Consider the following 13,741-nt stretch of genomic DNA (forward strand, 5'->3'; position numbering starts at 1 on the left):
ATACCTTGTTATGGATTTGACACAATACTAATTGTAACATTATTGGGGTTTTATTTTTAATTTATTTTCTTGTTATTTAGAAAAAACACTGAAAAAGAGTGATTTTTTTTTTAAATCACATATTTGAAAATTACTCAGGAATATTTAAGTAAAATGAACAATAAGGGAACATGCATCGCCAAATATTAAAATTTTCTAAAAAGAGCAAGGTCCTTACAGCAACTCCAGCAAAAGGATCAACGCAGAGGAGATGAAGTGATTGTCTAAAGTCAGATCTTTGAATAATTTATGGCATTCCTCACCAGAGCTGACTTGAAAAGTAGTTAAGAAAGTGATTTTATTTGCACAATTCCATGGTGATGTTTATCATTGTCACTATTATACTTATTTGTTGAGCCCTGCTTTGTGTATGGTATTGTACTAGGAATGGGGAAGAAAAAGAATTATAAGATATGATCAGTGGCTTCCAAGGTTTGTGTGGTATTAGTCTGTTTAAGATGGAATCTAAAGATAAACTTTCTCAGTTTAGTTCATTTATTTAATGCAATTTTCCCACCTTTTCTGAGGAACAAGTGAGACTGAGATTCACAGATATCTCACAGTAGAGTTGGAAATATATGGATCATAGTGGGGTTTGGGGGGCTACAAATGTGGATTCTTAAAAATAAATTACGCAGCATTTCATCTATATTCTCCAAGCACTGCTACTACAATCTACAGGCTTCTTTTAACAAAAAGGAAGGGAAGAGCTTTGAAATGTGTATTGAAAGGGTTCTCTTAAATTAACCCAACAGGAGAGGGACACAACAATGGATGCTTTGCTTCTTTCATTTTGTATTTTTGTTGCCATAAATAATCCTCTGTGTGCTGAATTATTTCAGAGTTTAGGAAAATAGTCTGCCCAAAGAACAGTTTAGCTGTCTGTATATTTTTACAAACCAATCTAGAGTAGTACTGTTCTGGAAAATCCCTATATGCTATGCTTCAAAACTATTTTCAACATGGATAAGCAAGGCATCAAAATCTCTTTGTGAGGTGAGAAGTAGAAAGTTGCTTTTATACACCACTTGAGAACTCAGTGCATTGGGTCAGTAGGGCAGCATTTTAACTTCCCATTTCTTCCTTTTCCCCTAATCATTTTATGTGTTGTCATTCCAAGTAAGGAACAGACTGTCAAGGTAAATAAAATTTACCCAGACTTATAGAACTGAGCAAGACTTCTAATTTTCTCTCTTTGGCAGTTGTCTGACAATAAAGGTAAGCTCCTAGGCCATGTCAGCATCCTTTTTCAGAAAAAGCATGATCTTTGATAAATTTCTCATTTTTTTCACTGTCAATCAGGTCTAGTACTCGTGGTTGTCTTTAATGGCTCTATTTTGGTCCTTTTGAAAACACTTCTTTACCTGTTTGCACAGAGGGGATACAGTGAGATGCGTGAAGTTAAACACTTCCATTTCACCGGCTGGCCTGACCATGGAGTACCCTACCATGCTACAGGCCTTCTTTCCTTTATCCGGCGGGTCAAGTTCTCCAACCCTCCCAGTGCTGGCCCCATCGTTGTGCATTGCAGGTAAGTGGTAGTCCAAATGGCATTGACTGTGTGCAGCCAGCTTTTTAAAAATATCCAGACAAGGTTTGTAACCACAAAAACTAATGCATACTGACAACAGGCGTCCCCAACCCCTGGCCTGGTACTGGTCCGCGGCCCGTTAGGAACCGGGCCGCAGGGCAGGAGGTGAGCGACAGGCGAGAGAGGGGGTGGGGGGGGGCTGCCAAAAAGGTTGGGGACTGCTGGCTTACAAGGTTTCAGCTTTCATGTATTACAGATAAGGTAAAACAGTAATAAAATAAAAGTTAACTCTAAGGAAGATATAAAACAGAAACTTCAGAAATAAATATATTCATCGTAATGTGTGTAGTATTGTCTATAATTGCAAGTGTAGAAACTCTGCCTTTTAGTGGCAACATCTGTGTGTGTGTTGTGGTGGATTTTTTTTTTTTAATCACTTTTGCAAATCCCATATTATATTATGGAATGGTAGGTAAAGATAGAGGTTTCTTGCCTATCTAGTAAATTCCCAATAGAATCCCAGCTTTTAAAACTAAATTTGGTAAAAATAAAATACGGTGTGTGTGTGTGAAAAAAAAAAAAAAAAAAGACAACAATTCCATCATTGCTAAAAGTTTTCTCATGCCCTTTCCAGTTTATTGTCCTTCCCACACAGAGGCAACCATTATTCTGATTTCTATCACCACAGATTTGCTTTGCCAGGCCTTGAACTTCACATATATAGAATCATACTTATGTCTTCTTTGTGTCTGACTTCTTTTGATCAACTTAATGTTTTCGAGATTAATCCAGTGTGTTGCTTTTATCAGTAGTTTATTTCCTTTTACTGCTAAATAATATTCTGTTTTATGGACATATATCACAATTTGTTTATCCATTTTCCTGTTGATGAATATTGGCTTTGGTGCCAATTTTTGGTTAGTATGAATAAAGCTTCTAAGAATAAAAAAAAAAAACTAAATTTGAGGCATACAGAGTTATTAAATGGTCTAAATTGCAAGAATTTGTGCTGTAAGACAGCTACTTAAGAATTTTTTTTTTTTTAAAAAGCCACCCATCAGAGAACCTTGAAGACTACATCAGTAAAATCCAGCAAATATATGCCAGAAAAATGTGATCATCCAGACTTTCTTCTGATTAGAAACTTCTCTTAAAACAAGCATTTGGAGACACTAAAAGCAAATTACATGGCCTCATTTTGAGATATGAACAGAAAAATATGTACTGAATCTGAAAAGCTTTTCCTAAATGCTGCACACTATTTTCAAATACTGTCCCTTCCAAGCTACATAATAGGTTGTGCTTAAGCATTTTTTTTCTTTCTGAAAATCCAGCCTGTTCAGTATTTAAATGACCATGTATAAAAGGGGAAAAATAAAGCACAGAAAATACAATAAAAGTAAGGCGGCCCATTAGGATCAGATACTGTGTACCTTGCAAAAAAAATCTGTTCAATCCTCCTCAAGAAATCTGATGTACTCTTCAATTACTTTCTTGTCTCAAACCCTGGGAACAGTGATTGAGAAGATGGTAGGCGAAAAAAAGAAATAGAGATAGCCACAATACCTTTTACTTAAATTTCTTAAGTAACAGTAAGTTTAAGAGAAATGACCAAATCTGGACAACAAAGAAATAATGTTAATAGTCTATCTATGCATTTAGAAAATGAGATAAATGGGTTTTCAATTATGCGGTGTCCTGACTTATCATAGAGGTTTACTTTCCTATGAATTGCTTGCTTCAGAAGTGCTCCAAGATTCTCAGATACTCACTTGAAACAGAAGTGTCATTTTCTACTTACTCTTGGGTATCTGAATTTATGGAAAAGAGGAAGCTAACTACAAAGTGAATTTCCTGTAAAAATCCCAACTATATCTTGTTTGCTCCATTGACTTCTATTTATAATTGGAGAAATATTTGGAGAAATATTTCCAGTGGGTAAAATAATCAACAGTGAATTATGATTCAACTACTGAATTAAATACAGTAAGATAGTGGCATCTTTGTGACCTGTTAAGAATTATATTTCATGCCTCACAATTCATTTTCATCTTCTATTTGGATCACCATTCAAATATTCTTTTTACTGTTGGTCTCCTCCCCATTGATAACCGCCATTTTCTTCCCCACCCTCACTATTAACACTTCCCCCGAATTGTGACTCCTCAGATTTTCCATTTAAAGGTTTTGGAATTAATGTTCTTTTGCCTTGACAAGAGTCTGTCTGACTAAGACAGCATTCCTGCATTTTGCCTGAGTGCCCACAACCACGTGAGTGTGAGTCTCTCAGTCTCAGGTGAAAGTTTAAAGCACGAATCCACTCCTTGATCAATTCTATGAGCCTGAAATTTATGAAAAGTGAAGACTGTAAGAGAGCTATGTAACTTGAGTGACATATATACATTATTTTCAAAACACAGTTTGATTTGCAAAGCTTGTATCTTTTCATTTGTTCCAATCCTCAGTTTACACCAAAGTAGATACTCTACATGAAGTTATTTGTTCATTAATAAGCATTTACACAGTAAGTACAAATTATGTATTGTACTTTGTTAAATCAGTTTGATTCCACTTATTTGAAAATCAGAAGGATCTTTCAATTTTCATAGACATGCTTCCTGCAGTTCTTTAGGTCTGTTTATTTTTCAGTGCTGGTGCTGGACGAACTGGTTGTTACATTGTGATTGACATCATGCTGGACATGGCTGAAAGAGAGGGTGTTGTTGACATCTACAACTGTGTCAAAGCCTTAAGATCTCGTCGTATCAATATGGTCCAGACAGAGGTGTGTTGATTGCTGATTAATCTCTAGTGGCCTTTTTTTGTTGTTTGCTTTCCAATATTTATCAAACTAAATACTAGGTGTTTTTCACATAGAATCGATATTAGCTCATCAAGTCATATAGAAAAAATTCTTTGATGACAGAACATTTATATTAAATATTATGAAATTTTTCTTTTTCTTTCTTTTGATAGGAACAGTACATTTTTATTCATGATGCCATTTTAGAAGCCTGCTTATGTGGAGAAACTGCCATACCTGTCTGTGAATTTAAAGCTGCATATTTTGATATGATTAGAATAGACTCCCAGACAAACTCTTCACATCTCAAAGATGAATTCCAGGTATTTACTATTTCTACGACCTCTTTTATGAACAACTTATTACAATTTGTTCTGGGCAGTCTTAATTCTTCTAAGAAACATCTTTCAAGTCAAATTCATAAGCTTTGACCCTATTTTAAGTATAATATAATACCCGTCTCTTTCATTATACGTATTACAGAGTCACTTTTGTGTTAATGAGCTCATATCTGCTGTATCTTGAAGGGCAAATGAGTTCAGACTCAGGGAAAAGTGTGGGAAAAGGTATCATAAAAGTCAAATTTAGTGGTAATTTGGGTGTGTTTACAACCTTTTTCTAAATGCAGTCTTATGGATTTTAACCTTCTATGTTACTCACAACGTGAGATCAAGAACATTAATAATAATAGCTAGAGTTTGTGCTAAATATCGTCTCTAAATAATCCCCAATGTTTTCATTGCCCTTAAAACACCCCTAAAGCTATGTGACTATGAAGTCAAGAATAACTCTAGAAACCTAATACTTTGATTCTTTGCCCAGTGCTCTTTCCAACATGCAATAGCACGTCTTCAAATATGGCATATTAAAATGTTATTACAAATGATAACTTTATGATGGGTCATCATCATGGGCCACTCTGATTGCATTTTCTTTGGTTAGGCAATACATTTTGCAGGTTGCTGTGTTGTTTAGCATCCCTTTCCCTTTTAAGAAGAGGCCCATTGTACAATGTGTGTATTGTTTCTTTGTCACTTCTCTGGCTTCATTAGCTTTAACTACAAAGTCTATCAGCGTGTCATCGTGGCAAATACCATTGGCTTGCACAAATCCTTCACTTTCTACTTGGCCTCCAAAATGCTTGATAGATCTGTGTTATGCTATTAAATGGGTCACTGTCTTTTAACCTGGGTTCCCTTTTCTTTTCAGACCTTGAATTCAGTCACCCCTCGACTACAAGCTGAGGACTGCAGTATAGCTTGCCTGCCAAGGAACCATGACAAGAACCGTTTCATGGACATGCTGCCACCTGACAGATGTCTGCCTTTTTTAATTACAATTGATGGGGAGAGTAGTAACTACATCAATGCTGCTCTTATGGACGTAAGAGACTGCTCTCTTTGTTAGTGTAAAGTGTCATGAAAAGCTGCAAAATTGATGAACACTGGCTAGTTCTCTTTTCAAGAAAATTTAAATGGCCTAAAAAGGAAAATTGGAAACTTACATTGAAATACAAATTTTTTTTGGAGAATGATTTTGAATTTCCCTTACAGTGATTCTTAGGCACTATAAATTTTAGACTTGACTATAAGTTTGGCACTTGGTTGTCAATTATTATAAAATTTCTGTACAACAAATATCTACAGGTGATAGTTTTTATCCTAATTATTTTCAGGAAAGAGAATCATACTTATCTATTTCGAAGTTTTAAAATCACAGAATGCCATATTCTACTGAAATTGTGTTAGTTTGGAAATTTTTATCTCTGACATTTAATGTTCCAATAATTTATAGCTAACTTGTTATATTGGTTATTAATTAATAGAGACTAGATATAAATAACTAAGGAAGGCATCGAAGATATCATGTTAACACATCGATCATAGTGAAGGAACTCTCTTACCCCACCCCAATCTTCACACTGTAGATGGTAGAGCATGTACTCAGCATGTTAGCGTCCCATAGACAGAACAATACGGAAAGAGAATTTTAAATTAGTCTTTGACCACCTTGTTTTGCTTACCTTGGGAAGAAGTAAGAAGGGTTTCAAGTTCAGAATCCTTTTAGTTTATCACCTTCATTCATAAGCATCTCTAGTTTTTGCCCTTTAGGCTATGGAACTGTAGTAAGGAGAAATCAGAAGTCAGGGTTCACTCCTGGGTGACTAATAATGAAGCTTTCTAAGTAATTGCTCCTATTGTGTTTCCAAAATTAGCTTCTGATAGTAGAGACTTAGAAAAGCCCACATTCCAATTCTAACTTTCACCCAGTTGCTTTGATCTTTTTATTCTAATGCGTGGAATAGTTTAAAGGCAAGCTCAAGTAGAAAGATGCCACTCTTGCTGTGACCAGAGTCTTGCCTTGTCATTACTCATATCTCCTGAAATCACATTGGATCCTCATTGTACTTTTTCTTCCAATTTTAATTGTCTGGAAAGGCAAACATACTAAATACAGAGAAAACACACAGAACTTTTTGTTTCTGAGCCAGTTTAGATTTGGATGAAAAAAGGCCGTGTGAAAAAGGGAAAAAGAAAATATTAGGAAAAAATATTGATGAGGCATGTGTTTGAGGCACTTTTTGTCTTTGGCATTTCTTTCAAATTTTTTCCTAATTTTCAGATTGTTTTCTAGTCAATATGAAGACTGAAACTTGTATTCTACCTGTTCTTATTCTCTGTTTAATTCCCTGTGATTCAACACAGATATATTTTATAGGTGAAACTGCCCTGTGGTTTTAGTAGTGTGGTTAGGGCCTCAGAAATTTCGGTTGGGTTTGGCTTATAAGAGTGGGCTTACTAGTCAACACTCCCCACCTTCTTCTGCCCTCTACCCCCATCGAAAGGGTCATATACCCTGTGCCATGCCTGTGAAGAATTAGGAGGTAAGGCCAAGGATCCTGTGATTTCAAAGCCTTAGATGTGCTCTTGCACTTAGAGAGGAAGGAAAAAGGAAATCTTCAGTCTTCACCCACATCATCTGCTCCTCATCTATATCCCCTCCCCTGTGACTCAAAAAAGGAATAAAAGGCTTTTAGCCTTTGACTTACTTTCCCGTGGAGCAGACGTTTAATTGGAAGGGAAGCTTACTTCTTTCTTCTGATCCTTTCCCATGAGCTTTCATAGCCTCTTTAGGAGGCTACTCACCCCAACTGTGGGTGTGACTTTGTGAGGTCTTATGGTCATGTAGAAGCAGCCGGTGAATTACTATCTCCTCAGATTTATCCTGAAGTCTTCCATGGAGTGAAACGCTATGGTTAGCAGCGTTTCCCAAATGGTGATAGGATCTATGAAGTTTAAAGGTCAATTTCTACACTGGTTTAAGACACTTGAAGGACTTAAAGAGTAGTAGATACAAATGAGTTAGGAGATCACTGACAATTTTTATCAGCATTAAAGAAATCCATCTCAGGCAACTGTCTAGTTATATTTTTACAAATCATTAATTTCATAGAAATATATATTACTTTTTTAGTGCAGATCATTAGTCTGTAGAATGACAGATTGACTGGCCAGATGAGCCTATCCTCTCCTTCTAGAAAGAGATAATGCGCTGTGTCCCAATCAAGGGGCATTTGGTAAACAAGGAGACATTCCCTCTTATGTGGGCCCAGGAAATGCATTGGTTTTACTCTTTGGCACTTGAAAAATCTTAAATGATTGAAACCATCATTCTGATCATTGATATACATTAGAAATGCCCAGAAAACTATGGAAAGTGTATTGCCTACAAGATGTGTTGATAATGTCGATATAATATAAAAGCACAAGAGTTTGAGGCACATGTGGTTTTTCTTATTTGGAGTGGAGGAGAGCCAAACAGTTCCATTCACGGCTGATAGCAGATAGACATAGATAGATACACAGAGACACACACACATGCCAGGGAATTTTATGCCTTTAACCTCTTAGACTTTGGAAGACTGAAACAGTCCAACAGGTACCTCACAAAGGATGTTAGCCTCAAGAAGTTTTCTTTTCTTTTTTTTTTTTTGGTATTTGTGCTATATTTACTTTTATCAACAAAATAAAACAAATTCTTGGCTTAAATTACTGCTGAGGCATCAAAGTCATACAACAGATTGACTGATTACTAGTTGCAGTATATTGCAATGGTCCAAATCTGTTATTCCACGGCTTAAGCAGCAGGCTGGCTCCATCTCCATGTGAAGCTGTTGTGTCTTACCGGCCCTACACTGAAGTGTACTGAATCTGTTTGTACAACTAATTATTCATTTGAAGTGCTTATGTTTCCCCATCTACCTTGTTTTTTTCACAGAGCTACAGGCAACCAGCTGCTTTCATCGTCACACAGTACCCTCTGCCAAACACTGTGAAAGACTTCTGGAGATTAGTGTATGATTATGGCTGTACCTCCATTGTGATGTTAAATGAAGTCGACTTGTCCCAGGTTAATGGTTATAGGTTGCTTTTGTGTACTTACGCACAACTTAATAAGGTAGTAATAAAATGGTAAAATCTGCTTTATACTACCCTAGTTAGAAAAAATAATGCTCATTTTCTTTTTCTTTCAAAACATTCATCATCTAGGGCTGCCCTCAGTACTGGCCAGAAGAAGGGATGCTACGATATGGCCCTATCCAAGTGGAATGTATGTCTTGTTCAATGGACTGTGATGTGATAAACCGGATTTTTAGGATATGCAATCTAACAAGAGTAAGTCATTAATGATTTTAACTGAGCTGATCCAGAACCAGGTGACCATAATCATGATGGGGTATGTTTCCATTCAGACAAAAGAGAGAGTAAAACTAATAAGCATTATATAATCATTCCCAAGGCTAGTAATCATCTCATGCCTTAGCACTAGAATAAAAATGCATTCTAAAAACAGGAAAGCAGAAATGCTGGAAGCTAGGTTTCCTGGTCAGTTACTAGCCTATTGTATTCTATATGGAAATCTAAATTCAGATTCCTAGGTTCAAGTGAGTTTGATTGTCTGTGCCTGGCCCCTGAGTATAAGTAGACTTATCTCGAGGTTGACTGCATGTTTTATTAGCATTGATAATCCAACCCAGAAGAGGCATGCAATTGAAAAATAAGAATATAATACTGATGACAGGAGGAAGTGATAAGTCGGACTAGCCATTGTAGAAGGGTTCCGTGTCACTATTCCAGTTCTGCTTGTAAGAGAGGGCCCCAGGCATGAAGGAAAAAGTAAATCACAGCCATCACCGATTCTCCTCCTACAGCTCATCTACAATTTCATCTTTCTAAATGTCCCAGCATCTGGCTTTGCCCAAATCTATAGCTAGATCGAGTGCTGCTACCACTGTGCCTTTTCCCAGCAGCTAAGTAGCAACTGTGTCCTTCAGAAGTCTTTCTTTCCTTGACACTTCATGTGTTTTGCCATCAGTAACAAATTGTGTGGGGTCTCTCCTTCAAAAAACCAAAAAGTACTAATAAAAACTGTTTAGATTATGTAACCACATAGCAAGCAGAATTTGAAAAGAAAGCAGTAGTAACTTCTATGGAATTATGGTCTTTTTAAAGAGCTAGGTTACTCTTTTTTAGAGCAGCAATTCTATGTATGTGTCTTGTTTTAAGTGTGTGATTAGAATTGTCATGTTTCAGTGTTTCTCACATCAAAATGGCTATATGTGTTTCTGGTTAATAAGTCTATATGTGTATAAGTAGAGAAGAAATTCATATCCAATTCTATTGCTCATTTCAGTGGAGGAAAAAAGGATAACTTCAATCATGTCATAATATTCATGCATATCTTAGATGTTAATTTAAAGGAATCTCATTATGTCTGCACATCTGTTACATTATGGTTCTAGTAATATTTTAGCTGAGAAACCGTAGCTGCTAAACTAAGAAAGTAAGACCTGTCTGTTAATTGAGCTGTTTATATGAAAAATATTCTAGGAACAGGAACTGAAATTTGCGTTACATTTTTTTTTGGTCAGCATATTTATCTTCCTCTATATTTGGTGTTCTGGTCCTTATTAGTGCGTGATTTTTCTTTCTGTTCCCATTCTCATTATTTAATATCATTCACCTCACCAAATATTTAGTATGCGCCAACTAGAGGTTGGGTGTTATACTAGATAGTATAGATTGTCCTACCAAAAGATGCATGAGCCCTTGCCATGTGAAGCTTCAGATCCGATGCCTTATGATATGGCTTACTTGTGCATTACAAATTCTTCCTTACATTTTCATATGAAGGTTTAAGGTCTTGATTCATTTATTCAACAATACTGTTCTTTGGAAAGTATTTTGCTAGGTTCTAGGATAGAGATTTTAAGGGAAAAAGATTTTCTTGTCCTTAAAGAATTTGTATTTTGTCAGGGAAGACAAACATTAAAAAACTTATATAATCATTTACAAATAAATGAAATTTTACAGAGAAAAAGTACAAAATACAGAGGATTTGGGTGATCTGACATAGCTGGGTGATCAGAGAAGACTTCTTTGAGGTAGTGATATTTAAGTCAAAATTTGAAAAATTTGTAGGAGCTCTCTGGGCATGGGATAGCCAGCTACCTTGGTTTACACAGGACAGGGAGGTTTCCTAGAACACATGAATTTCAGTGCAAAGACCAGAAAAGTTCAAGGCAAACCCAACACAAGTTGATCACTCTGTTTGGGACTGAGAAAAGCAAGCAAGAAGGAGATGTTCAAGGCGAAGGGGAGAGTATGTGCAAAGTTCCCAAGGCAAGAAATGACTTGATAAATAGATTAAGAGAAGGCCAGTGTGTCTAGAACTTGAATAGGTTGTTAGAATAAAGGGAAGTTAGAGAAAGAGGTGGAGCCTTATCATATAGGTATTTTTAAGCCATGGCAGCAATTTGGGTTTTATGCTAAGATCATTTGGAAGCCATTAAATCAGGAAGTGACAAGATCATATTTGCATTTAAAAATAATCATGATGCCTTCGGTAAGAATGGTTTGAAAGGAGATCAAAGTTTGTTCAGGGAGATCAACTAAGAAGTGATTATTATGATTTGTGATTGAGAGTGCAATGATGTCAGTGGCAATAAAGAGGACATGAATTTGAAAGTTATTTAAGAAGTATAAACATAGGAATTGATTATTGGATATGGAGCATGAGGGAGAAGCTTGTATAACGGATAATTCTCATGTAACTTAGAATGTTTCTGCACTGGTATGTACATATTCTGGACTTGCATCAGCTAGATTCAATCCATTGTAAGTGTCATTTATGTCATGGTGTAAATTGATATGAACCTTTTACTTTTTAGTAAAAATTCTAGCCCCAACTTATTTACATAAAAATACTTTTCCCTCTGCAGCCACAGGAAGGTTATCTGATGGTGCAGCAGTTTCAGTATCTAGGGTGGGCTTCTCATCGAGAAGTGCCTGGCTCCAAACGGTCATTTTTGAAGCTGATACTGCAGGTGGAAAAATGGCAGGAGGAATGCGAGGACGGGGAGGGCCGAACAATCATCCACTGCCTGTGAGTGTGGTGGCTTGGCTTGGCCATCTGGGGGGCCTTGGTGGTCATTTCCTCATTAGTCTTCACGTTTTCTATGTTAAAGAGTAGCCAACTCCCATCTTACAGACCTTGACTAGATATTCTTTTGAAACAATCTTCCTGTTTCTTGATTCTATAATTCACTACTAACTTAAACTTTTGTATTTTTTAAATTGATTATTGTATAGTTATTATATAGTTTAAACTCTTTTGAACACTGCTCTGAATAACTTTTCTGATTTATGCTGTGTACAAATCTATCAAAATCTCAAAGTATCTAGGTTGCAGCCATCTATGCCTATAACATGTCCCTAAGTATAAGCTACTGAGTTAATGTCATCCTCAAGTATCTTTCCTTTCTGCTCTCTACACATACATGCACACATGTGAAGCAAAATTAAAACACAAAGGGAAAAAATTTGAAAGATAATGTTTTCTTTTCCCAAACATATGATTGTGTGACCTATGGTCACCAAAAGCTTCACTCTAAAATGCCTTTGCTTTCTTTGCTTTTAGAAATGGTGGTGGGCGAAGTGGCATGTTCTGTGCTATAGGCATCGTTGTTGAAATGGTGAAACGGCAAAATGTTGTCGATGTGTTCCATGCTGTCAAGACGCTAAGGAACAGCAAGCCAAACATGGTGGAAGCCCCGGTGAGTCACAGTCTTGAACGCAGAAGGGAGGGTAGAGATTAGTCAATCATATACCTACTTGTTGATTTGACTTGATACACACATAGCTAATCATATGTATAAATGTGTCTTTGTGGGGACTTTCCTGCTTAATTGATGAATTGCCAAGTATCCCTCTTTACCCACATAAACATAATCACATATTGCCTAAACTGCTAATGATGAAGAAAACTACTTTCATTTAACTTGGGAAATGTATAGGATTTTTGTTTGTTTCTTTTGAGCAATAAATATTTCCTACAGTAAAATTTGGTAAATGGTTCTATAATAAGAAAATCCTGCTAGCTAGGTTTTATTCTTGTTTATTTTTATTTCTTAAACAATATTGAGTTAACTGGTAAAACATTTTGAGGGATATACTCATAGGTTGCATCTAGCACTTTTTATATCAGTTTTTTTTGTTTGTTTCTTTGTATTTTTAATTTATTTTTGGTTGTGTTGGGTCTTCTTTGCTGCGCATGGGCTTTCTCTAGTTGCAGCAAGTGGGAGCTATTCTTCATCACAGTGCGTGGGCTTCTCATTGCAGTGGCTTCTCTTGTTGCGGAGCACGGGCTCTAGGCACGCGGGCTTCAGTAGCTGCAGCACGCGGGCTCAGTAGTTGTGGCTCGCAGGCTGTAGAGCACAGGCTCAGTCGTTGTGGTGCACGGGCTTAGTTGCTCCATGGCATATGGGATCTTACCGGGCCGGGGATCAAACCCGTGTCCCCTGCATTGGCAGGCAGATTCTCAACTACTGCGCCACCAGGGAAGCCCTGCATCTAGCACTTTAGACACCCAGTGTTTTTAAAGGGCAAATGAAATTTATTTTAGTCATTATCTATAATTCTTCATTGCTGGTCAAATTATAATTTTTTAAACTATCGCCATTGACAGTTTTCAGCTTTACCAATTTTAGAACGTAGTTCATGTGATATTATTTGAATTAGCCAGGGCTCACAAAATCACAACACAGATTACAAAATAAGAGCAGGGAGGTATGTGTATGTAGGAGCTCGTCTGGTTGAAGCTGTATGCAGAGGAAGAAAGTTAAACTTCTGTAGCACATTCGACTTCTAAAGTGATGGCTGTGGGTTATACATATGTGCATGGTAGGATAAGGTCAGGGGCAGCTGTGTAGTTTATGCTCACAGAAAAGTAAACCAGAAAAACCAAGACATCATTGTTGCTTGCCCTACATTTATCAAGATGATCAGATAACAAAAGTGAGCAATTCA

At 36.7% G+C, this 13,741-nt stretch overlaps 1 protein-coding gene across 5 annotated transcripts in view; it reads left to right on the plus strand.

The window, feature by feature from the left end:
• PTPRK (protein tyrosine phosphatase receptor type K) overlaps positions 1 to 13,741 on the plus strand; it is a 574,209-nt gene that overhangs the window by 556,981 nt on the left and 3,487 nt on the right. For all 5 annotated transcript variants that reach the window (XM_082474428.1, XM_082474426.1, XM_082474424.1 and 2 more), the window contains 8 exons: positions 1,416 to 1,570; positions 4,220 to 4,355; positions 4,547 to 4,696; positions 5,583 to 5,756; positions 8,652 to 8,783; positions 8,924 to 9,049; positions 11,656 to 11,819; positions 12,354 to 12,489. In XM_082474428.1, the coding sequence (XP_082330554.1) occupies positions 1,416 to 1,570; positions 4,220 to 4,355; positions 4,547 to 4,696; positions 5,583 to 5,756; positions 8,652 to 8,783; positions 8,924 to 9,049; positions 11,656 to 11,819; positions 12,354 to 12,489 (1,173 nt within the window). The remainder of the gene's footprint in view (positions 1 to 1,415; positions 1,571 to 4,219; positions 4,356 to 4,546; positions 4,697 to 5,582; positions 5,757 to 8,651; positions 8,784 to 8,923; positions 9,050 to 11,655; positions 11,820 to 12,353; positions 12,490 to 13,741) is intronic.

Source organism: Balaenoptera physalus (assembly GCF_965194825.1).
Source record: "Balaenoptera physalus genome assembly, chromosome: 9".
NCBI classification, from domain to species: domain Eukaryota; kingdom Metazoa; phylum Chordata; class Mammalia; order Artiodactyla; family Balaenopteridae; genus Balaenoptera; species Balaenoptera physalus.